The sequence below is a fragment of the Rhinoderma darwinii genome, chromosome 8, assembly GCF_050947455.1.
Source record: "Rhinoderma darwinii isolate aRhiDar2 chromosome 8, aRhiDar2.hap1, whole genome shotgun sequence".
Classification (NCBI taxonomy): domain Eukaryota; kingdom Metazoa; phylum Chordata; class Amphibia; order Anura; family Rhinodermatidae; genus Rhinoderma; species Rhinoderma darwinii.
The window spans coordinates 103,170,982-103,196,998 of NC_134694.1; the positions used below are offsets into that span (position 1 = coordinate 103,170,982).

Sequence of the window (26,017 nt, forward strand, 5' to 3'; positions counted from 1 at the left end):
ACAGTCCTACACCTTCAGTCCAGAGATTCTGCTGCAGCCACATGTAATGCATGATGTCAGACACAGTTATCATAGCCAAGATAAAGCTCTCTCGGCCAGGCACTGAGTTTCGTTATTACTTACCAAATATTTACAAGGTGCCCTGCACCAACCCCAGTACCTCATTACAGCGACAATCCCAATACCCTCATGCAAGTGCCAGCTACCCACAGTACCCCATAACAGTATCTGCTAGACAAAGTGCCCCTAGAACAGTGTCGGACAGAAACAGTGACCTAACATTGTCGGCCAGTAATAGTACCCTCACAGTAGTGTCGTTAAGCGCTCACATTAGCTAGACACGTTGTGCTCATAACAGTGTTACCCCCAGTGCCCCATAAAAGAACCATCCAATCACAGTGCCCCATAAAAGAACCATCCAATCACAGTGCCCATAAAAGAACATCCAACCACAGGGTCCCACAAAAGAACCATCGAATCACAGTGCTCCATAAAAGAGCCATCTAATCACAGTGCTCCATAAAAGAACCATCGAATCACAGTGCTCCATAAAAGAGCATCAAAACACAGTGCTCCATAAAACATCCAACTACAGTGCCCAATAAAAGTACCATCCAGCCACAATGCCCCATAAAAGAACATCAAACCACAGTGTTATGTAAAACATCCAACCACAGTGCCCAATAAAAGAACCATCTAACTACAGTGCCCCATGAAACAACATCCAACCACTGCATGTGTAACGCTTGTGCCTGGTTTATAGCAGTAGGGACATTTATCATGAATTGTGTGACATTTGGGCTATGTTCACACGCTAAAGTAAAAACAGCTGTAAAATACGGAGCTGTTTTCAAGTGTCTAAAGCATCAAGCATTTTTTTATGCGGTTTTTTTGACGTTTTTGGAGCTGTTTTTCCATTGACCCAATGAAAAACGGCTTCAATTTTTATTACGCGCTTTGTTTTTGTTTTTTTTTAAACGGCCGCGTAAAGAAAAGCCCCGTTGGAACGATATTCCGTTTTTCCCATTGAAATCAATTCTCACATTTGCGAAGTGTGGAAAAAAGGGCGGCGCGGCTTCAAGTCACATACAAGTGCTTTAAACCCTTCTTTATATCTTACATGTTTTTGTGAACAGCTACTTACGGTAAATCTTGTATTTCAGATGTTCTCATCTTCGGAGCACCGATAGATCCCACAACATCTGTTATATACTTCCTATACTGCTTTTTTTGCTTACACATAAAATACTCGTTATGATTCGTTAATTGCCGATCGCCTATAAAGATTATTGCCCGATCTTAAGCTGGTCATATACACGCTCATTCAGCCAATGGCTATTTGTTCTGACTCTACCATAAATATTCACGCTGTACATCAGTTTATATCAATAGGGAGAGAGGAATACGCCGTTGTCAGATACCTTTTGGTAGCGGCTTATCTCCTGTTATAGCAAAGGATCGGGAATGATGAAATCCAACATGACCCATCTCTCTTTCCGCCAACGGGAGAAATGGGAGCCCCATATACACATCAGATTGCCAAGCGACTTTTATCTTATGTGTACGGCCAGCTTAAAGGTTGTACAGGATTAGAACATCATGGCTGCTATCTTTCAAAAACAATGCCACACTTGTCTGCAGGTTGTGTGTGGTATTGCATCACACATGTGCCGTCATTTTCAAAAGCACATTCTGGTGTAGCATCATTTACTGATACCAATAACCATGGTTTGTAGTTCGCAGATTTTTATTACAGGTTTTCAAACAAAATAATAAAATCCTCTTACAGGGGACATTTAAATCAACATGACATAAAAGAAAACCATTTAATCATAATAATTGAAGGAAATTAACATTGTCTTAATATACTTATCCAAACATCACCCACCCACCACCACGACGTGCTATTACGTTGTGGTGCGGATAGGGGTTAATATACATATCCAAGGCACTATAAATGACAGATGGGAAGGAGGAGGGGTGATCCAGATGTGAATGTGGGATGTTTTGAGACCGCAGGAGAGAGTCGGCCATATAAAGAGGACTAAAGCTGGCCATGCACATTAGATAATAGTCATCCAAACCCGTCTATAGTGGCAGTACCAGTGTTCGGGGGGTGCCGATGGTTGTCATGGCAGCCCATGGGCCTACTGAAGGCCCCCAGGACTGCCTTTCTTTATCTCCTGTTACAGGGCTTAACAGGAGCCTGTAAAAATGACAATATACTACAATACATTAGTGTTGCTGTGTATTGTAGAAGTGATCTGATGATTGCTGGTTCAAGTCCCCTAGAGGGACTAATAAAAATGTGTAAAAAAAGTTTAATAAAGATACTGTCCAAAAAATAAAAAAATATATATATATTTATAAAAAGTACAAAAAAATACCTTTTGCCATTTTTTCTCTGAAGTAATGTAAAAAAAAATACAAAATTGGTATCGCTGCGTCTGTAAAAGTCCAAACGATTACAGTATAGCATCATTTATTTAACATGCACGGTGAACGCCTGTTTTATTGTCCCACATCCCACAAAAAATGAAATAAAAAGTGATCCAAATGATACCAATAGAAACTACAGCTCATAAAAGAAAATAAGCTTTCATACCGCTCATTCGACGGAAAAATAAAAAAGTTATGGCTCTCAGAATGTGGCGACAAAACACTAACTTTATTTTTAACAATTAGTTTCTTCTTTGTAAGGGTATGTTCACACGCAAACGCAAAAACTTCTGAAAATACGGAGCTGTTTTCAAGGGAAAACAGCTCCTGATTTTCAGACGTTTTTTTAAGCCACTCGCGATTTTCGCAGCGTTTTTACGGCCGTTTTTGGCGCTGTTTTCAATAGAGTCTATGAAAAACAGCTCCAAAAACGTCCCAAGAAGTGACATGCACTTCTTTTTTGCGGCTGTTTTTTTACGCCCGTTGGAACAGAACGCTGGTTTTCCCATTAAAATCAATGGGCAGATGTTTGTAGGCGTTCTGCTTACGATTTTTCGGCCTTAAATAGGCCGTGTGAACATACCCTACAAGTAGTAAAACATTAAAAAAAAACTATATCAATTTGGTATCACCGTAATTGTATGGACCGGTAGAATAAAGTTAACATGCCATGAGGTATCGCGGTTTATTTCCTACTCCACCCCACAAAGATTTTTTTTCCTTGTTTCCCACTATATTATATGGTACAATCAATGCTGATGTGAAAAACTACAACTCGTCCCGCAAAAAAACAAGCCATACTATGGCTTTATCGACAGAAAAATGAAAAAGTTATGGAGGAAAAAATGAAAACGAAAATCTAAAAAATGGCTGCGACGGGAAGGGGTTAAAACAATGTAAATCTCCTTAAATGATTATGTTTATGTGGTTTTCTTTCATGTCGTGCTGATTGTAATGTCCCCTGTGAGAGGATTTCACTTACTTGTGTGTAAACTTCTAATAAAAGCCTGGAAACGACAAATCCTGGTTATTGGTATCAGTAAATGTGGCGCTACAATGGAATGTGGGCAACGGGTGGCACACGAGTGATGATTGTGCGATGTATATAACATTAATAATTTGTCCGTGGTTTAAAAAATGAAGTGTCACTGGTCTTTTAAGCCACATATTCCGTGCGGATTTGCCGAGCAGATTTTCCTGGGGCATATCCGCAGCGTAATATGGTACCGCGAAATAAATGAGACCAGGTAATCTCATCAACACCTTTTTGGAATTTTTCCGCACCTAAATTCACCTGCGGTGCGGAATTTAAACTCTGCATCACGTCAATTTATCTCGTGTTTCCGTCTCAGAATTGTATCTGCCAAGTTTATAGAAAAATGCGCCAAAATAGAAAACGCACCTGTTTCTGCATCAAAATGTAAAAACCGCACTTAAAGGTGCATCAAAAAAATGAAGTGGGGATTTTACCTAAGGAATTACCTGTGTTTAACTGCGGTTTTTATGCGGATTTTTAAATTACGCAACATGTGCATGTAGCCTTAAACTGATGTTCTTTTATGTAGCACAGGTGACGTTGAGCCCCTTCATGCACAAGGGCTTGGGGCACCCCCTGTAGCTACTGTACCCCAAGTATCTATGTCCTTGCTCACAGATGCATGACGCATTTCATTTAAAATTTGAGTGACGCAATGACCAATTCCCCATTTCTTTGCCTCTGGGTATTTAAAAAAAATAAATGGGAAATTTCCCAAATTTGCAATTATTGCATTGCAACACGATCAGGACTGAAGATTCCCGTGACGGTGATGGGCAAACATTGCAAAATGCTGCATTTAAATGCAACCATATGTGGTGCAGGCATCGCAATCTTATTGAATCTCCATGTTTGGACCATTGATGCTTTACAACATCTCATGACATTGTGCAGACTCGGCCTCATTGTTTAGTAGCACAATATACAGGTACAAAGTCATACGCAGTTAAAGTGTCTGTTTATTAAAGTGCATCTGTGGGTGGCAACTTGTGCCCTCTATGTTGTGAATTCTGGGGGTGGCACAATGGACATCCAGAGAGAAGATGCCTCTCAGACATTGGGATCATAGCAGGTGCACGGGAAGTGTATGTCAGGACATGTTCTTGTAGGGAATTTCCCAGAGTCACTGCCTTCTGCCACAGCAATGCCTTATTATACCATACATTATACTGCTATCAGCGGTACGGTCCCTCATCTTAACCCTTTATATTCTGCAACATGTTACTGTTCAACGCGAGGAGGAAATGTTACAGATGGGGATTTTGGATGAGGTCATGAATGAAGTTGCTCGGCCTCCTGTGTATGTTCTTTGTTGGTACCCGGTTCATTGCATTGTATGTAAAGTTTCTTTTTCTGGAGGGGGGGGGGTCATATACGTGTTTTTTAATTAGACCAGCCCTTGGGAGAACGCGCATCGCGCTCATGCGATAATTGTATCCATGTCATAGAACGTTCATCTTATACTGTCCATCACTGATCGGTGGTCTGATATTCCAATATCTTCTCTGCCTTAATTATCGGGTATGTTAATATTTTGTTTGCCGGATTATCATATTTCCTGGATTATTGGATGGCGGATTACAGGAATTTTACTGTACGTGTGTTTTACTTATTTTTTTTTTACAGTTTTTGAGTTATGAAATTGTTTCTTCTCTATTCACATCTAAAGGAAATTGTCATTCACATTTATGTCACATCTTGATGCTGTTGCTTCCAAAAAATAGTGGAACAGATGCAGCAAACAGCAAAGGAGGTCATTTATCAACCCTTCTACGCCTTTCTGGTATCGAAAAGTCGCAAAAGTGCCCTAAAAGTTGGAATTTGCATTAAAAATTCTGACTTTTGGGCATTTTCGTCGCCCTTGCCACTTTTAACAAAAGGGGGTGTGGCTTCCCAAAAAGGGGGCCACAGCGGGCCATCAAATTAATTATAAATTACGCCAGAAAATGGCGTAAACTATAGCGGAAATCACTCTGATTTCACTCTGTGAGGCGTAGCAAGTTGGAGGCCCTATATCTTGTCTCCCCGATTGGACTACCCCCTACTTTCCCCAGCGGATAATTAAAAAAAAAAGTATGCTCACCCCACCGCTCTGCTGCACTTTTTCCCACCGGGTCCCCCCTCAGCATGCCGATGCTCATACAAGGTCCTGATGCCGGGCAGCGTCAGGATGAGGAATTCTGTGGGAGGCTGAGGGGACTTGGTGGGGATATGTATAAGAGGTGAGCATACTTACATTTTATTTTATCTGATGGGGAAGGGGGGCAGATGGCACAAAGGTTTCCGTGATCGTTTCGCTACAGTTGTGGCGCACGGACAGCCAAAAGATGTGGCAGAGTAATTACGAGGTGTTCGCCTCTTAACAAAATTGTTGCATCCTACTCCAACAAATTGTTTATTAGGGCTGACGTATAAAAAACGTGAGTTTCAATAAATCTCACTGAATGGGTAAACTTGGCCTTAGGCTGTGTTCACATTACGTTTTTTATATATACACTGGGAAAAGCTCCTGGTGTTTAGGTGACATGAAGGCTGTGATGGATGCTTAAAAGTGGCATCCATCACCCGTAGAATATTATGGCGTCCGTTTAACATATATACGTCATGAAAAGCTATTGGAAAGCTCATGACCTACACGTTTAAAGTGTAACTAAACTTGTATAAAACTTTTGACATGTTATATTGACATATCAGAAGTTTTGATCAGTGGGGTTCGAGCACTGAGCCCACCACCAATAGCTAAAAAGAAGCGACAGAAGCGCTCGGGTGAGCACTTCTGCTGCTTTATTTTAACGATTGGGGGTGGGCTCAGTGCTCGAACCCCACTGATCAAAACTTCTGATATGTCACTATAACATGTCAAAAGTTTTATACAAGTTTAGTTAGGCTGGGTTCAAACGAGCATGTTACGTTCGTAATGGACGGAACGTATTTCGGCCGCAAGTCCCGGACCGAACACACTGCAGGGAGCCGTGCTCCTAGCATCATAGTTATGTACGACGCTAGGAGTCCCTGCCTCGCTGCCGGATAACTGTCCCGTACTGAAAACATGTTTTCAATACAGGACTGTAGTTCCACTGAGAGGCAGGGACTCCTAGCATCGTACATAACTATGATGCTAGGAGCCCGGCTCCCTGCAGTGTGTTCGGTCCGGGACTTGCGGCCGAAATACGTTCCGTCCATTACGGATGTAACATGGTCGTGTGAACCCAGCCTTACACTTCAACCGATGCCTGTGACATTTCCATACAGTGGCATCCGTCACCCATAGGCACCCATGTTAAAAAACGTAGTTATTTATTTTTTGCGAGATCACATTGTATGGAATAGTATAGTCTACTACGCTATTCCATACCTAGAAAAAAAGCCACAGAATTTTAAAAGCAGCTATTTATATGAATGAAGAAAACGACATGAAATAGAACGAGTCAGAAAAAGCGCAGTATAGCAAAATGTTTGCACAGTTACACCATGCCCTCCAACATCCTGAAATTAAACATAGGTACCCCCCAACTCATACATTTGTGCACTCTCCAGAAGCTCCTTCTTGAGTGCCCCCATAGTAGAGCTTCATAAGAAGTCCAACTGGGACAGCCACAGTACCCCCATAATGAAGATAGTCACGGTACCCAGATAATAAACATCCACAGTGCCACCATCAAAGGCAGCCAGTTCACATATGCCAACCAGAGTCCTCATACTTGGTCTCCAAAAATACAAACAACAGTACCACCATACATGCCAGCCCCAGTGTCCGCTTAAAGGGGGTTTCCAGAAATGCATCTTAGGCAAACAGACACTTTTAAGGCTCTGTGCACACTACGTTTTGGCCCTATGTTTAGTTTGTACGTCTATACATGTTCATAGGGCTCCATTAGCCTGATGGAGGCCAAAAGGACACGTCAGGCTGGTATATAACAGTATACTTTTTTTTTTTGGAGGATGAAATAGCATAATAGAATACGCTGTTCCATTCCGAGAGATCCCGCAAAAAAGGCATACCGCGCGGTACACAAGTTTTTTTTTTACATGAGTCTATGGGTGACGCATGCCAGTGTAATAAGGTCATGAGGGTTCATGACGTATATGTTTAACCTATACCATTAAACTCTATGGTGACAGGTGCCACTGTTAAGGCATCCGTCACAGCTTACACTTAACGTATACGTAGGGAGCTGTTCGCGGTGTATACGTTCAATATGGGCCAAAAACATGATGAGACGGAAGCCCCATTGAAAACCTATGGATTCATTAAAGGATCCATTTAAAAAGAGGGAAAAAAAATCTGATGATGAACAGGATGCTCAAACGTGATGTGAAAGGCCCTTAATGGCCTATACAAGTGTAATCAGTGGGGTCTGATCACAAGGACCCCCACCTATTAGCACATTCAATGTTTTTCCAGACCCAGCCGTACATCTATGCTTGTAACTGTCCCTAATATTTTTGGAAAACCCCACTAACCTCAGTAAAGGCCCTTTTACACTGGCCAATTATCAGGCAAACGAGCGTTCATATGGACGCTCGTTCCCGATCATTGCCCGGTGTACACAGGACAACGATCAGCCGATGAACGGGCAAATGCTCGTTCATCGGCTCATTGTATCGTTTATGCAGCCGAAAATATTATCGTTGTCGGCCGCACATCTCTCTGTGTAAACAGAGATGTGCTGCCGACATGATGGTAATGTATGGGGACGAATGATCGTGGTAACAATCGCTTTTCCCCTTACATTACTGATCATAGCTCGTGAAATCCGCCACCAAGCACCGATCAACGAGCTGTCTCGTGGATTGTCGCACGTTTTTACGGTCAAACTTGGCCGGTGTAAAAGTAGCCTAATACATCACTCCACTTTCCACTATCACGGGGCATAAGTCTTCCTGTCAGTTTTATGCTCTAGCTATTTTCTCTCTCCGCAGGCACTGAAGAAATTGGGGTGTCTTTATTAATAGTGTTCTAGAATAATTGAATTTAGGAGTCCGCAACAATGGCGCAAAGCGACAAACTGGCACACGTGGCATAATATTTTTGCTGCAAATCACTAAGAATATTAGACACCTTCCTCTCCCTTATGACTGGCATACATACATTTTGCTTAGTACATTTCTCCAGTGTTATTCTAATCTGCTCTAGAACTTTCCACCATTGTGTCATCCCACAGCTGTTTTCTATTGAGTGCTATAGAGATATGACCTCCCACTGGTCCAGCTTTAAGATCAAACTCCTCCCGTCCCTCTTTCCATCTATGCTTCTCTACAAGGGAGGGATGTGGTCAATGCTCTTGTGGTTCTCGCTTGTGTTTACAGATGTCAACCAACAATGAGTGATTGTAAGGAGCCCGTCAAAGCGCCAATCAATCAACTGTACATGGCATGTTCCGCAAGGTCATCGTCATCCCTAATACTATACTGCAAGCAGCAGTCTTGTATGAGTGGCTACATCTATATTATATCCTACAAGAGTCACTAATGTCTATAAGCTCCACAGATCAATAGTTTCCTTCCCATAAAAGTCGCTTTTGTTTATACCTCTACTTGACCAATAGTTTCTCTACCATAAGAGACAGTAATGTCTATAACTCCTCTAGACCAAAAGTTACCTCCCCATAAGAGATAATGATATATATACCTCCTCTAGACCAAAAGTTCCTCTACCATTAGTCACTAATGTCTATACCTCCACTAGACCAATAGTTTTCTCCCCACAAGAGATAATGATGTATATACCTCCACTAGACCAAAAGTTTCTTTACCATTAGCGTCACTAATGTCTATATTTCCACTGGACCAAAAGTTTCTCTACCATAAGAGACAGTAATGTCTATAACTCTACTAGACCATAAGTTTCCACCCCATAAGAGATAATGATGTATATACCTCCTCTAGACCAATCGTTTCTCTACCATTAGTCACTAATGTCTATAGCTCCAGTAGACCAAAAGTTTCCTTCCATAAAAGACACTAATGTCTATACCTCCACTAGACCAATAGTTTCCTTCCCATAAAAATTTGTTGGTCTATACATCTACTAGACCTATAGTTTCTCTACCTTGTGAGTCATTAATGTCTATAGCTCTGCTAGACTAAAAGTTTTCATCCCATAACAGAGACTAATGTCTATATTTCCACTGGACCAATAGTTTCTCTACCATAGGAGACAGTAATCTTTACAGCTCCACTAGACCAATAGTTTCCTTCCCATAAGAGTCGCTAATGACTATAGCTCCTCTAGACCAATCGTTTCCTTCCCATTATAGACACTAATGACTAAAGCTCCTCTAGACCAATAGTTTCCTTCCCATTATATACACTAATGACTATAGCTCCTCTAGACCAATAGTTTCCTTCCCATTATATACACTAATGACTATAGCTCCTCTAGACCAATAGTTTCCTTCCCATTATAGACACTAATGACTATAGCTCCTCTAGACCAATAGTTTCCTTCCCATTATATACACTAATGACTATAGCTCCTCTAGACCAATAGTTTCCTTCCCATTATAGACACTAATGACTATAGCGCCTCTAGACCAATAGTTTCCTTCCCATTATAGACACTAATGACTATAGCTCCTCTAGACCAATAGTTTCCTTCCCATTATAGACACTAATAACTATAGCTCCCCTAGACCAACAGTTTCTCTACCATGGGAGTCGCTAATGTCTATTTCTCTAGGAAGTTTTAGGAACAGTGCCTAACATCTAGCTAAATGCACCAAAATTTATCATACAGAATGCACCACTTGGATAAATTTAGCGCATCTTCTTTACGTTACAGTATTAGTAAATATGCCCCAATGATTCTGTAGCTTCACTAGACCAATAGTTTCTTTCTTTCCTATAAGAGACACTAATATCACTAGATCAATCTGTTTTTTTCATAAAAGACAATGATGTATATAGCTCCACTAGACCAATAGTTTCCTTCACATAAAAACATCATTATCTATAGCTTCACTAAATCAATATTTTCCTTCCAACAGTTTTCCCATCCCATCCCGGTGGGCCATTGGACTCTTTAAAAGTTACAATCTGGTTACTTCTGTTCAATATTTGCACATATGTTTAGCCAAGAACATTCAGATGTGTTTTCATACTCTAAAATTGACCTAGTTTGGATGTTTGTAAGTGATCTTAAAATTTATTTCAAGTAGTTCACCTCCTTTTCTAAATGAAACTGATAAGAACATATAATGTTCTTAATAGAACGAAATTAAGAAAAATGTCAGTGGCTGGGTTGGGTCACAGTGACCCTGCTCCTCTACGAGAAGACACTCATGAAGTGGGTGAGAGGCTCGGAAAATTTCCCACCGCTTCTTACATGCAGAAACATAAGCCTCCTTGGCAAAACAAGATCTTAACCTGAAAGATAAGAATATGTCAAAAGTTTCTGCTGCCTAAAGTCTTCTCATTCAGCTTCCTGCGGTAACATGACGTGTCGGTATTCTCACCACACAACCACATGACCCTGTGGTGATCTTCTCCGCACTTGCTCTTGAACTATCCTGGTACTAATCACCAACAACCTGCAGAAACTTGGCACTGAGCAGCAAGAGCTCATTATCTCCGGGTTCTGTGCCCACAAGAGAAGGCCTGGAAACCAGAGAATGTCTACACCCCGCGCATTGCAGTGGAGGATATTATAAAAATCTATTAAGAATGCTATAAAATAATCAATATGTCATTTGTGGTAAGATGATTATAATTTATTCACATTGTATATATTCTTCCTGTGTCTCTCTGCTCTGTTGCTGTATCTGATCCCTCGAATAGAAGGCACAAATGTTAATACCAACCAAGACCTAACAAGTGATGTGCATATACCAGAGGGAGCTCCATAGCAAAAATCACAATGCAGCCCCCTCCTGATGCTGATTCACATGACCAACTCCCCCCATCCTGGCATTCGAGAGTCTAGAACTTTTTTGCACCTTCCCCCCTTCCTCTAATCCCTTGTTGAAGAAAAGAGTGTCATGACCCTCGAGCCAGTTCCCCCACCCCCTATATTTACTACTAGGATGGAGAATGAGACCAACCTGACCTGGGACCCTTTTCCAGGGTTACATCGCAGCCTCAGGTGCTACTTTGATTGTATGTTTCTCCGTATCTATCTCCATATACACATAGTTAGCTACAGATAGTGATACACAGTAAGATTCATCCAAAAATAATTTTTTACCCATAACATTATAGTTGTAAATTCGAAGTGTTTCCACCAAAATATTTCCTTATTGACGCGGGGCTCGAAAAATCCATTGAATAGAGATTCCTCAGAACCCTGATAAAGGTGATAAGATTCGGCTGATTTTGGAATACTCGTTCTTTTTTAGCCCAAAAACATTTCTCTCTATTTTGGGATGGTTTAAGCAAGCCATAGACATTATGTTTGTGGGCCAATAACATTGATTTTAATAGCAGGAACAATTGCAGGAAACAATATCCAATAGGTTGGATTTGTTTGCTTAGGAGATAAGAGGCCCCAGAGGTATCAGGCAGCCACTTATCTCCCATGCTTTATGAAAAGGACATGCATATTAAACCAAATCTATTGTGCATGTTAATAGAGGAGTTAGGGCTTATAGCTGTTCGCCAAACAAGTCACTGGGGGGAAATATAGTAGGACTGGCGTTTCAATGATAAATGCGCCAAATATATTAAGAAGTATATACCGCTTGATATATTTGTTGCATTTTTGGCTGTATGTGCGACAGAAATGCAAATCTACGCCTGCTATGAGCCATAACTTACGCCATTAAATTTCATTCTGATAAATCTGACGTTTCGGAAGAGGCCACTCCCCTTCAGCTAAACCCTGCCCATTTTTCTCGGCACTTTCAGAAAGTGTTGAGAAAAGTAAAAGGCTGCACATTTTAGCGCAACTATGACATGCGCCAAAATGTCCACATTTTTTGGACACCACAAAACTGGTGTAAAACTTGATATAATCCCCCCAATGTTTTTTTTTTGTGTGTCTGAAAATACTTTTTTGTTCCTCCACACACACAACAGAAAAATAAAGTATTAGTACAGTATGATTCATTTTGTGATGTGGTAAACTAAGACTTGTTTTCGTGGTTTTGCCTCAGTACACAATGCCCACGTAACTATCCGCAACATGCTTTATTCTGCACATCACATGTCTTCTTGCAGTTCGTAGTCACGCTACTTCCCAACTACCCTGTAATGTAGATAGAAAACTGACTGGGAAAGTGACTATTGGCGGCGCATTAGAGGAAGTAAGAACAAATTTTGTGGTTCATGTAAATAATCACTACTCACCTAACAATGAATCCTGGTTGAAAATTAACTTTACTGTGTCCATGAAAGGTTTATATGATACACAATTAATGTAAACTCTCGTGTTCAGTCCATAGTCATTCTATAGCTTTATAGTCAAAATTGTGAATCTCACAAAAATACCCTATGTGCCCCATAAACAGTGGGTTAGACCCTATAGTGCACTCACTATCCTGATGACCTGACTTCCCACCAGTGGATTTCCCCAAAAAATGAGTACTAAGTGCACCATTATCTCATGTGGTCATGAGCTATTGCTGGTTGAGTAGTCAATCAAAGTAGGGAAAGACTTTGCAAGAAGTGGCACGTGACTCTTGATGTATAATGGATCATACACAAGCCAAAAGACACATACTATGTTTAACCAGGGTATTAAACAGGACCTGTCACCTCTCCTGACGTGTCTGCATTAGTAAATACTTGTATTCCCCATGAAATGACAATTCTGGAACATATTTCTTTATAACTCTGCATTGTGCCGTTCCTCTGCTATTCCTCCTAGAAGTTTATGAATAAATTGACAACTGGGTGTTACCATTCCGCTTGTGAAAGTGTGTGTACCTACACAGTCAGCACTGATTGGACAGTGTCAGACTGTGTAGGGACACACCTCCAACTGGTAATTACTAGTTAATTTATTCATAAATGTCTAGGAGGAATAACAGAGGAACGGCTCAAATCAGAGTGCTAAGAAAAGATGCTCCAGAAGTGTTATATTATTGGGGATAGAAGTATTTACTAAAACATATCAGGAGAGGGGATAGGTTCTTTTTAAGAAACAGTGCGGCCTATCTTTAGGCAGTCCCGCTGATCAGCTGACTGAAGGGTCTGCAGTGTTTGTCGCCACGGCCACTTCAGTTTTTACCAGACCCAGCGCTGCACACATCCGTAGACTGTGCCTGAGATCAGTCCCGCTTGAATGGGACCAGAACTACAATCCCAGCCACAGCCGCTAAGGAAGTGTACGGCGCTGTGCCTGTAAACTGACGAACGCCGCAGCCTCATCAATCAGCTGATCAGCAAGGGTGCCAGGAGTCGGACCCCCACTGATCTATCTGATGTTGATGACCTATCCTGAGGATAGGCCATAAATAAAAAATGTCCGGACAACCCCTTTAAGTTTTGAAGAATATGCCACTTGTGGCACATACCTCTGCGCAGAAGTAGGGAAGTATGCATTAATATTTTCTTGTCCTGTGTGGACTTAAGGAAAGTTCCAGTCTTCCAACCATCAAAAGTTGCAAAATTGGCACCAGGAACCTACGAAGTTAGATAATACCATGTTGACATTTCACTTATTAGATACATTTTATTACAACCTTATAATAAGGATATAAAATATTTGCCTACTTTCAAATGTCCCATATTGGGAACACCCCAAACAATACTATTTTATGACATGTTAGAAGAAATGTTTTTGTGCACAAATGTGCTTCTCAAAGGGTAACTAAACTTTTACAAAACTTTTGATCTGTCATAGTGACATGTCAGAAGTTTTGAGTGGTGGGGGACCAAGCACCTAGACCCCCACCGATTGCTAAAACGAAGCTGTGGAAGCGCCGTGCCGCTTCATTTCTGATCGGCTTTCCTCAGAGAGCTGAGCGAGCAGTGTACGGGTCTCAGTGCTCGGACCCACACTGATCAAAACTTCTGACATGTCAAAAGTTTTGTAAAAGTTCAGTTAAAAAGGTTCTAAGGAGATTGTCCAATCGTTGGTCCGTATACTGAAGTGTAATTCAGTTATGCAGCAAGATAATGACCCTAACGCAAAACTACATCTGTATGGTTGAGGAGAAATAAATGTGAAGTTGGATTGTCAAGACTTTGACTTGAACCCAGTAAAGATGCTTAGAAGTACATGCAAGGAAACCTACCAACATGCAATTCTGCAAAGAAAGCTCTGAAATTCGCTATTAGGGATATCTCCGAGTTTCTTTGGAAGAATTTGGTTGCAATTATAGCTGATAAAGCTGGTGCGACCAGTTATTATAGGGGTTTCCAAGATCCCCCAAAAATTTACTAAATGGAGAAAATGGCATAAAATAACAAAAGAACCTCAACTCACCTGATAAACCCGCTGCTGTTCTAGCATAAGTGGATGGCATAAGACCGCTGAGGCCAGTAACTGGCTGCTGTGGTCACGTTAGAGTACGGGCATGTCATCTCTGCAGCAAGATAAACAAAGTGCGACTGGGACCAAAGGAGCGGCAGCGCTGGAGCGGCAGCGGGTTTAATAGGCGAGTATAGTTTTTTTTAAACTTATACCATTTCCTCCATTCAGTCAATTTTCCTAGAATCTCAGAAAACCCATTTCCACATTGACGACCTATCCTTAGAATAGACAATCAATGTGTGATTAGTGGGGATCTGACCCCCCGGAACCCCACCAATCAGCAGAATGAAGCAAGAACCACGGCTAGGAGTATGGCTACGCCCGGTACTGCAGCTCGGTGATGGGACTGAGCTGCACTACTAGACACTGCTACCCATATGGATGAGCCACAGTGCCTGTGTAAACAATGAGGGGGTCGTACCCCCACCGATCACACATTGGCGGGCTATCCTTAGGATAGGCCATCCCTGCTTAAGCCCCCGAAAACCCCTTTAAATTTACTTTTTCACATGCAATAAAAGGGGACACGGAGAACACGACGTAACATACGCCATTCTAAAACAAAACGTGTCACCACCATCTATTACACCATGCATAAATTCACATAAAGTGCAAAAGAAAAAGTGCACATAAGATAACCAAGGTGGCATGAAAGCTCGTAAACTAGTAACACCAACGCTTTTATACATGTGCCCCAGGCTCCATGCACTTTCATGCCATCTCATGTCTATCATCGTGCCATTCGACTAGCTGTCTGAATGTAAATGCCGATATTCCATAAGCACCCATGTGATGGGGAGATATGTCAGGTGAGGGCACGGCAGATGGTACAGATGTTGGATTACAATGGGGTTTATATCTGTTTAGCAGTATTCTGTATGTAATATAATACTAAACTTTTTAATAAGTACCTGTGTGCCCATTCTTCCCACTTGCCCTCAGCTGGGTACAAGCTATTATGGAATCAGGATATTCTATGAATAGTACAGAAACAGCAGCGCATGGACTGACGCTGTGTGTTCTGCAGCAGATTTGGAACATGGTTTAGATGCTGCTGCTGAGCAGAGTCAGGATCTGCCCTCTTCTGCTCTCAGTTCCCTGGCAGTCCCCGCACAGCTCATGCAGCAGCTACAAAATATAAAGCAATGATTGGTCGGAGCCATGTGAATGGAGCCGAGGAAACGACCAATGACAAAGCTGCAATCGAAGGGAGGACCAGTGAGGAGAGAGCGCTGCAACCATCCAGGATACAGCGTTCATCAGCATCTCCTGGAGACACTTCCAGTTAACCCTTTCCCATATAGCTCCCAAAGTAATGAACCAAAACAACATCACAAGTACTAAACCAGAGTCGGATCACAATGACCAATATTTAACCATAATGGGGGGGGATTATACGGAAAAGTATTACCTCTAGCAAGATTTGAGGAATAAATCATAACCCGGGGCAGGATTAGGATGACATGTATTTAGCTAGAACAGGATTACAGTAACAGATATTATACCAGGGTAAGATTATAGTAACAAGTATTAAACCAGGACTGGAATAAAGTAAGAAGTATTCAACCAGGACAGGATTACAGTAACAAGTATCAAACCAGAGCAGCGGATTACAACACGGAGATTAGACCGGGCAGGATCAGAGTGGCAAATGTGAAAACTAGACCTGATAATGACAATGTTATGGGCAGGCTGGGATTCCTATGGATGGGACGTCTGTGGACGGGAAACGGGAGGCGCCTCTGTACCCCAGGTCTCCAAGATTACAGGTTAGGTGTCGATTTGTAACATTCCGAGAATTTAAGGAACATATAACTCTATAGCATTCCCGTGGATTAGAGGTCAAATAAGGTGACGGGTATTGGAGACAATGCAGTTACTATGGGGTCCATGGAGAGAAGGGGCTCGGCCCTGGTTGGTCTTATAACCTTTACTATGGGGGGGTGAGAAAATGTGCAGGTCTCTCATCTACAGAGGAACTGGATTGCTAGCAACGGGTAAGGATTCGGCCCATGGGTCTTGAAAACAAAATTAAAGGGGGTAAAAAAAACTCTAGAACCTTCTGTCTTGCGTGGAAACATAATGGTGGGCCCATTTTGATCTTTGAATGGGGCCCTCTTTTATGTACGCCGCTGCTGGGACACCATTTAGGACTCACATCAGGGACCATAAGAATTGCTTTGAGGTCAGTAGTACTTGAACTGGAGGATTGTTAGCTAGTAAAGGGGTAAGGATTCGGCCCATTGGTCATGAAAAATAAATGTGAAGGGGATAAAAAACACACCAGGCCCTTCTGTCCCGGGTAACAACCTAATGGTGGGCTCATTTTGATCTATGTTATGGGGCCCTCTTTTATGTACATCGCTGTTGGGGTACCGCTTAGGTGTCACATCAGGGACCATGAGAATTGATTTGAGGTTTGTAGTACTATACGTTGAGTATCTTCTATAAAAGTTTTATGCTTGGAAGAGAGAATGAGAATGACGAGCAACAATATGGATGGACACAATGACAGGAATCATGAACATTCAATAAAGAAGCCTCAAGAACCCAACAGAAGACGGGACCCCCCTGGAGAAACACTATTCATATGGTCCTAAAAAGTTGAAACCAACTTGGCGGCATATAAGTATAAGGGTACAAGATCTGCACAAGGTGCAGGCCCAAAAAGAACGGCCATGTTTCACAGCGGTGGTCTCTGAACTTTGGCTCTCCAGTTGTTGTGGATGCTGAGAGTTGTAGTTTCACAATAGTTGGACCACTGCTCTACTGAGATTCCAGGACCATTATTGAACCGCTGGGAAAACTCTGAAGAAACCTGATCACTGGGATGATTTATAGGACGGTACAGACCACTGTGGAGATGAAGGTCATTTGCCCCAAGGGCTGACACTTGACCTCTCTATCCTATGTGTGCTCGACTAAGAGAGTCTTGGTGACCAGTATCCCACCAGACTATGATAGTTATCTCCATATGGACCATTGAGGGCAACTTTGTTGGGACTTAAAATGGTTGCGCTCCTTGCGCCCCAATAGTAACGGACGAGGCCGTCCCGCCATTATTTCAAGGATGAAGTCGTGGAAAACTTAATGCGCCACCAAAGTCATCATCCAACCCTGACCTGAGGGGCAATGACCAAAGATAATGTGCAGCGCAAAAGTTTCTGCCCGACTGCGACTTTTGACAACCGCCAAATTGTGACTCAATGAATTCCTATAGACACAATTACGCAAATTGTGAATTAAAGTAACCGTTATCTACTCAATGATAGAGATTACATCATGATTTATCTATATATACACTGAGATTACCGGATTACAGTGTGTAAAATAACGCAGAAATACTATAATATCATTAGTGGGTAAAGTGCGGGATTACAATACAAAACTAAATCACATCGGCCATTATTAGGCAGATTACATGGAGGCTACATTACATTATCTGCGATTCATTCCGGATTATACAGTGGCATGATGGGTTAAATCTCCCCCTCCCCAATATGTCGGTGGCACATTAACCCCTGGCAGCCCGGCTCTCAGCTGACAATGTGCAGAATCTCTGCATGTCCTAACATGTTGATGTTATGGTGGGCGTGGCCTGAGGGTTGAGTGGCGGGTCGGGTGGTGGGCGTGGTTTACAGGTCTCCGCTCTAAGCGGGCGTGGCTTCTCCAAGTTGGCTGCTGGCTGCTCCAGTTATGCTGTTAGTGGAACTGTGTTAGTCGTGTGTGTGTGAAGCGCTCCGTGTAACTCCCTGCTGCGCCGTGCTCTGCGCTTCACTGTCCTGTCTATGGGATCAGCGGACTGTGCTTACTGTACAAAGCCCATGTCACACCTCTGAGCCGGGTAAGTACTCCTTATTTGCAACCCTACGGTTTCTATGTAGCCGGCACCCCACGGGCGGCTGCACTGCCTCGGAGAACCCCTGGGAGTAGTGCATAGTCCGGAGACACCCCTATGATCTTGGTGCAACTCTAGGATTAATGTTTAACCCCCCCCCCCCCTAAATCTTGTCATGCCATGCTACACCCCAAAGATTTCTGTATTCCCTTGCTGCACCCCCAAGATTCCTGTATTACCTTGCTGCACCCCATATTGCTTTTTTGCACCCCTTGAGTTTCTTTAATCCCTTGCTACACCCGACTCCTGGATTCCCTCGCTGCACCCCCAATATTCAAGTATTACCTTGTTGCAACCCATATTTCTGTTTTGCTCCCCCCTGAGTTTCTTGTACTACCTTGCTGCACCCCATATTGCTATTCTGCACCCCTCGAGTTTCTTTAATCCCTTGCTGCACCCCCCTGGGTTCCTGTATTTTCCTGCTGCACCCCTAAAATGTATAAAGAGCCGTGCACCTCTGTGGCTTCTACACGTCCACGCTGAACCCCTACATGTTATATACCCCCAGGATCTCCGTATCGTCTTGTGGCACCCCAGATATTTCCATAATCCCCTGCACCCCTGGGGTTTCTAGATTGCCTTGTTGCACCCATAGGGACCTCTGATTTGTCTTGATGGATTTGCTGGACTTGAGGATTTCTGACTGTGCCGGATAATTCTTCTACTTGGTCCTGGGGTTTTTCTTCCTGCACCCCCCCCCCCCCTGCAGCAAGCTAGGGGGGGTCCTTCCTTTTACCCTGCTGTTTACATCACACGATCCGGCATGTGATTGTGGGGTGACTAGATGGAGGGTGGTGGCCACATTATACAGGGGCGGTCTGCGCGGAGCGCTATAGGATGTTTACATTGCGATATGCTGCTCCTGGGGTGGGGTATCCAGTGTATACATGTTACTTATGTGATGCATTTGTTATGTAGATGCTGTTCCAGTATAATATCTCTATGATGTGTGGATATTTTCTGTATGTGCAACATGCACAGACCCTATAGACACCTTACTAGATAGATAGATATTCCTTCTCTGTAGTCGGGTGTTTGTCCTGACATGTTCTGTAGGGTTTTCCGGTTTACTTGACTTTGAAGTTGTCGGGCTATCCTGCCGGTCTTGGAGGAGCCACCCTCACTTTTCCTAAAATTGTTCTTCGGAGCCGCTGATCCCTATTGTTTTCCCTGCAGCTAGAGCAGCTGATCCCTATTGTTTTCCCTGCAGCTAGAGCCGCTGATCCCTATTGTTTTCCCTGCAGATAGAGCCGCTGATCCCTATTGTTTTCCCTGCAGATAGAGCCGCTGATCCCTATTGTTTTCCCTGCAGCCTCTGAGTGACGTCCCTTGTTTTGTTCTAACACCATGATAATTGATAGCGGCGCCCATGAGCTGCTGCCAGTCTATAGATGGTATTTTGCCCTCTGTACCGGCATCGTGTGCGCCAGGCTGATACTATCCCATACAGCGAGCACACGTGGAGGGTGCAGCAGACACCGGCAGGGAAGGGTTATGCTCTGTGGTTCTCCTTGGTTATAACGACCGATTAAAAAAAGAATTGTTGGCCAGAGGGATCCCTGGGACAGGACAGCTGGCTGTCACACATGAGATCAGAATGTCCAGTGGTCTAGATCAGACTGTTCAGGAATGTGATGCGGGTGCGCGGTGCGTTATCACATGGCTCTGTGGGAATCTTATGTATATAGTGACCTGGTCCGGTTATGTCCGATCATACAGATCCTCAGTGGAGAACCATTGCATTGTCCGATCTCCAGGGTACTGGTCACCTGTTTGTTATTGTCGCAGGTAGTTGCGGCTGGGAGGAAGGAGAAGCCCTGGGAATGTTTTTATTAAAGCTCTTGTCTAGTTTCCTTAAGAGCGTCGGACACACGCTGGGTCATATAAGGATTTTTACACACCAGTCTGTAAGATTTGTTTACAAACAGTGACAGTGAGGAGGCAGCAGTGCCCTCTAGTGGACACTAAGTGCAGGACGTACAGATTGACAAGAACGATGTGTCCTGCCGATCGGTAGCGACAGGGATTACAGCACAGTGTAAATCGGAGAATATGTCTTTTTAAATTATTTTTCTTCTCCTAGCACGTCCCATGGTCATGCTACCTGGAGTGCTGAAAATATCACTTTATATTCCTTTTGCATATCCTGAATTGTATCTGGCCTAATATATAGTATTCCTTAATTTTAGATCTGACTCCAGTTAACGTTTTGTTTTTTTTCCCTATTAAATTCTTCCAGATTACAAATTCAAAAATGGCGAGACCACTTCATGATGGGAGTACCTCTGAACCTGTGGGAAATATCCAGGCAGAAGCTAGCCGTACTTTCCCCCGTGACGTCAGTGCCTGTGAAGCCTCATCTTCTACGATCTGTGAACAAAATTTACCAGTGAGCCATCCAACTGCCCTCACCTCCCACACGTTAGCATCTATGTGCCAGCGACGCCCCGCTTCCCGTGGAAACCCCTTCCAGAACAGACTTGAAATGGTTAACAGTTGGGACCCCGAACCTTCTTCGACCACTTTTGAACAAAGAAATTGCTCTTACCCAGAATCCTTCAGCACAGGAGAAACCACTGCCTACGGTAGGTCATGGAAGTGTTACATGTCTTGATTCGTACCTGTTTAGCTTCCCGGGATAGATTGCAAGCTCTTGGTATTGCAGTTCCAAATATAATATATGAACATCACTAAGGCTGTTGGGATACATATGTAGCAGAGCTGAATTTGCATACTGATAATCTGCAGCTAATGTAGTCGGTTTACCTGCATTCAGAGGTGTGATAGGGTACGTAGCAGGTGGGGGGGGGGGGGCAACAAGCTGTTCTATCTTGGCAGGGTATATAGATACAGGACTAGGGCGGTGAACGAAATCATTCCTAGAAGTAAAGGAAAACTTTATGATAATGCATCTGTTACATTTGGTACACATTCAGCTCTGCTACACCTGTACCCCAGATGATGGGTCCTGCAGTGTGTAGACATGTCCTGACTTGCGTGTCACCCATATCCTTTAACAATGAGATCAGTGTGTGAAATGTAATAGGACAGTCGTGTTGCTACCTGTTTAGCTTCCAGGGACAGATTGCAAGCTCTTGAAGCCCAGCAAACTCTTCTGGTGACCAAGATAACACTTAGAGCGCCACCTACTGCTTCCATGTATCCATCACATGTGCAGAATAACATAGCAGCGCGTGGCTGATTTGGCACTGACCTATTAGCGGCTTTGCTTCTCACTTTCAAAGCTCGTTGGTAGCATTACTCATTCTTTAAATATGCTTTGCATGCCGGTTTTCTGGGTGTCGCTGTAGTGATGTGACGTGCCATAGGTGTCTCACTTTGAATACTTTCATCTCTGTTCTCACCATATAAGTCCATCTTTTCGCTCCTATTTACCAAAAAGGTTTTCTTGCACATGTTCCCTATTCTTCCTGTTTACGAAGCTTCACGTCTGGCTACGTGCCAGCTCCCTAGAGGCCAGTCATGACACCCTGGCATGAGTCCAGCATGTCTGGAAGTGTTGGCCTCATGGATACGCTGGCACGGTCATGTGCTGGAATGAAACCTACAATAGTATTTAAAATCACCCGGTTCTTTATGGCCGCCATTCCCAGCCTGCCTAAATGCCGGTTATGGAGGGGGAAGTTGTATATACGTTGCATCAGTGGTGACGGGCATATGACTAAGTGATGAGCTCCGTCTGGATTTTCCCTATATGAATAGTCTGTTTAGATGTATGGGGACATATGGTGTTGATATATGTGCGGTGAGGTCATGGATCCACATCGGAGGCTTCTTAATAGGAAAAGTCAGTGCAATAATATTATAATTCCCAGTTGGAAGCCGGTTATATTGTATTTTTTTTATTATACTTTTATCTTATTTCTGTGATTCTTCACATCTCCACTATATGAGCTGTTAATAGGGTCTTCCGATCACAGAATGTCTGAGCCTTTTGCATCGGTGGAAGTCGCAGCTCCTGGACTCCCACAATGCAACTTTGATAACGTGTTGTCCGATTGCAAAAACGGAGAACCCCTTTAATTTCACAGAAATGGGCTCTGTGATCTCTCTCCGTAACGAAGACTATGCTTCTCTCTTCCAGGTCTCAGGCATACGGCACATGACCACTCCAGGGTGGGGATGGACACAGATGTTTCCAATCAGAATGACCCCCAAGGGGATCGCCCGTTGGCGGGAGAAATGCCCATAGAACGGGAGATTGCCCTACGTCTGCGCAGGATTGGGGACCAAATGAATGAACGATATCTGCAAAGGGTAAGTGTCTTTAATGCCATTTTACCACCTCTGGGCCAGTGTAGTCATTTACTTGTCATATTATTGCTGGTTTTAGCTTTTTGAAACTTTATACTTTATGTATTCATTTAACTGGAGAGAAAAGGAGTTGCACTATGGGCACTGCAGGGTTAATATCTCACCCCCTGATGGCAGTATTTGGCCATCCGACGTTTGACGGGCAGTAGTGCCTTCCCCGTATCGCGATCCTCCGCTGTAGCAGCCGTCGCACTGCCTCCCTTTGTGCTGTGTGCTCGGCTCTGCCCGCTCTTCCTCCTTTTTATATGTGTTGCTATATTTAACCTATGACTCAGACGCCTGCCGGGATCCTCGCTCCACCCACTGCATCCACCATCTGTCTGATTTAGCTCCGCCCACAATGACTAAACCTGCTAATCCACATGGTCCCAACCTGATCGAGTGTTGTAAAAAGGGTTAAGTTGCAGACGCTGACTTGCTTTTGGGCAGACCTTGCCCTCAGATCGGGGTTAAATTAACAATCGCTGTTTTGTGCGTCCTCGTCAGGCTGTATGAAGACTATCAATGCTTGGGAGAGACGATCTCACAGGCATGAAGATTTAAGGCAGCAGCTGTTCACAACATATTGTGGGGGAACTGAAAACTGAAAATGCGCTTTAGTAGTCGATCACCAGTTTATTTCTGCTGTTAAAAATAGTTTGGAAATTAAGAGCCTGTTTCTTAAAGGGGTTCTCCAGAACCAGATGAAGCTCAAAGCTTACGATGTAGTCCCTATTGAGGGTCCTATAGCCATTACTCTTTTCTCACAAAGTTAAAGCACCCTTTGTCCTCTGGAGAACCCCTTTAATGTGACTCGATGGCTACAGCAGAAAATGAAAAATAAGAAATAGAACCACCCTCTAGTGGCCACTTTAAGCATTGCACTTGCCTTCTATTAAAAGTCGCCTATAATTGTCTATCGTTATATAGTTTTATAACGATCATTTAATATGCCTGACTGTATTTCTCTTTTTCAGATGCAGATTGGGCAGCGGCAGTGGTGGGGTCCTCTGCGATGGCATCTCACTCAAATCATCTCCGAGATTGTGACCGCCTTGTACAATCCACTTGTGGACATTTTACCGTAGAACTAAGGCAGCCTGTGCCATGTGGACTACTGGTACAAAGAATTGGCTATTCATGCCTACGTTCGCTCCAGTGCTGATTTTGGCTTCTGCTGGACGGAAGTCAAGAGACTTGTAGGGTCTTCATGGACCGTTCCATGCGGAAGTCCATTGGGCGTCAAGACAATTATTTAGAAGCATCTGAGTCCATGACTCTTCCAGCGGTATCGTCACACATCAGATATCAATTTTGACCTGCGCGAGGCGTCGGTGGTCGCCGGCGTCAGTAAGGACATGGTGGATATGGTAAACGCCTTATCTTCCTATTGAGTTCACTGGCTGACTTTTCGTGTGGGTTTTCTTCGGTTAAGACATTATAAGATGGCTGTCACAAATGGGGAATAATATTGGTGATGTGGATTAAGTGGTGGTGTTGAAGTGAAGGCGTTATGAAGAGTTTCAGTTGAAACAAAACTATGGCACATTCTCTAAAATGTTTCTACTGAGTACATGGAAGAATTTGTAACCGCTGTCGTTGGCATCGGGGGTAACTCCAGTCTGGTCGTGCCCCCTCCTAATGCACTCATGTCCGTGGCTGGAAAGGGTGATTTATTTATTTTTTCTGAGCCATACTAAACTGCCCTTGTAGCCAAATTGTGGAAATCTAGACAAGCCATACAGAAATCTTGCTGGCCCTCTTTTTTGCATGTTTTGATTGGCCCAAGAATCCTAATTTCATATACATAGAGCTCAGCATGTCGCCACTCCGTACTAACCCTACGTCCTGATAGCACTTAAAAAAAACTATTTTTTGCCACCAAGTTCAATGCCTGATGTTTAGTCCCTGCGAAGCTTTGATACGGAAACTTTTTTTTTTTTGTATCCTTTCCTACAACAGAGACCATTTTTTGATTATCATGGAAGAGAAAATTCACTTCCAGGAAAAAAATAATAATAATTAACTGTAAAAAAGAAAAAAAATAGAACAAGGTTAATTTATTTATTATTGTAATTTATTTAAAAAAAATCCTTTATTTGTGAATAAGAACTTTTTTTAAATTTTTTTTTTTTTTTTTTTTTTTTATATATCTCAAAAGGAATGAGAATTTGAGGTATTATTTTCACTTTTTCTCCTTGAGGAAGGATACATTTTGCCTCTGGCCTTACTTAAAGGAAAGATTTAAAGTACATGTATAAGCGTGTGCTAATGTGTGAGGTCCGAGGACGGTCAATCATCTGCTGCCGGCCTCACGTGCACTATACGTTTTCTCTGTAGGGCTCGTGGGCACAGGCATCTTAATATCGCTCTGTTTTCTAGGGAGACTCACTGAGTCTTGCATATCAAAACTGTCGTGGTCCATGGCAACCAATCAGAGTTGAACTTTCATTTTCTGAACTGCACTGGATAAACTAAAAGCCAAGCTCTGATTGGTTGCTATGGGCAACAAGGCCCCTTTATACAGGTTAACTGGGTTTTGAGGCCTAGGTATGGACTTAAGTGTTCTTAAATGTCCGCCTTGCATAATAAAATAGGTTACTTTAATTATTCAAGTTTACGAAAATGTTATCAGAATTTGATTGTAGAGAAAACATCTTTAACTTGCTGTCAAATAATCCCACCAAGGAACGCAAAAGTCGGCCTCTCCGACAGTCAATGGCTGATAAGAGACATTCCCTCCTCTACTTGATGATTATCCAGGGCCGCATTTAATCTAGTGCAGGCAAGAACTGGAGTTGTTGTTCATAGCAAACAATGTTTCCAGCGCAGACTTAAAAAAAAAAAATTGTGATCTGATTGTTGCTAAGGGCAACCGCTCCATTTCTGGTCTGTTGTGAGTGAAAACGAGAAC

General features: G+C 42.9%; 1 protein-coding gene across 6 annotated transcripts in view; it reads left to right on the forward strand.

Moving 5' to 3' along the window:
• BBC3 (BCL2 binding component 3) overlaps positions 1 to 25,153 on the forward strand; it is a 93,349-nt gene extending 68,196 nt beyond the window's left edge. For 5 of the 6 annotated variants that reach the window (XM_075836047.1, XM_075836050.1, XM_075836052.1 and 2 more), the window contains 3 exons: positions 21,029 to 21,374; positions 22,895 to 23,067; positions 24,081 to 25,153. In XM_075836047.1, the coding sequence (XP_075692162.1) occupies positions 21,044 to 21,374; positions 22,895 to 23,067; positions 24,081 to 24,191 (615 nt within the window). In that variant the 5' untranslated portion in view covers positions 21,029 to 21,043 and the 3' untranslated portion in view covers positions 24,192 to 25,153. Of the gene's footprint in view, positions 1 to 18,605; positions 18,736 to 21,028; positions 21,375 to 22,894; positions 23,068 to 24,080 lie in introns of those variants that run through there. The other variant, XM_075836046.1, reaches the window with a different exon arrangement.
• Positions 25,154 to 26,017: the final 864 nt, after the last annotated feature.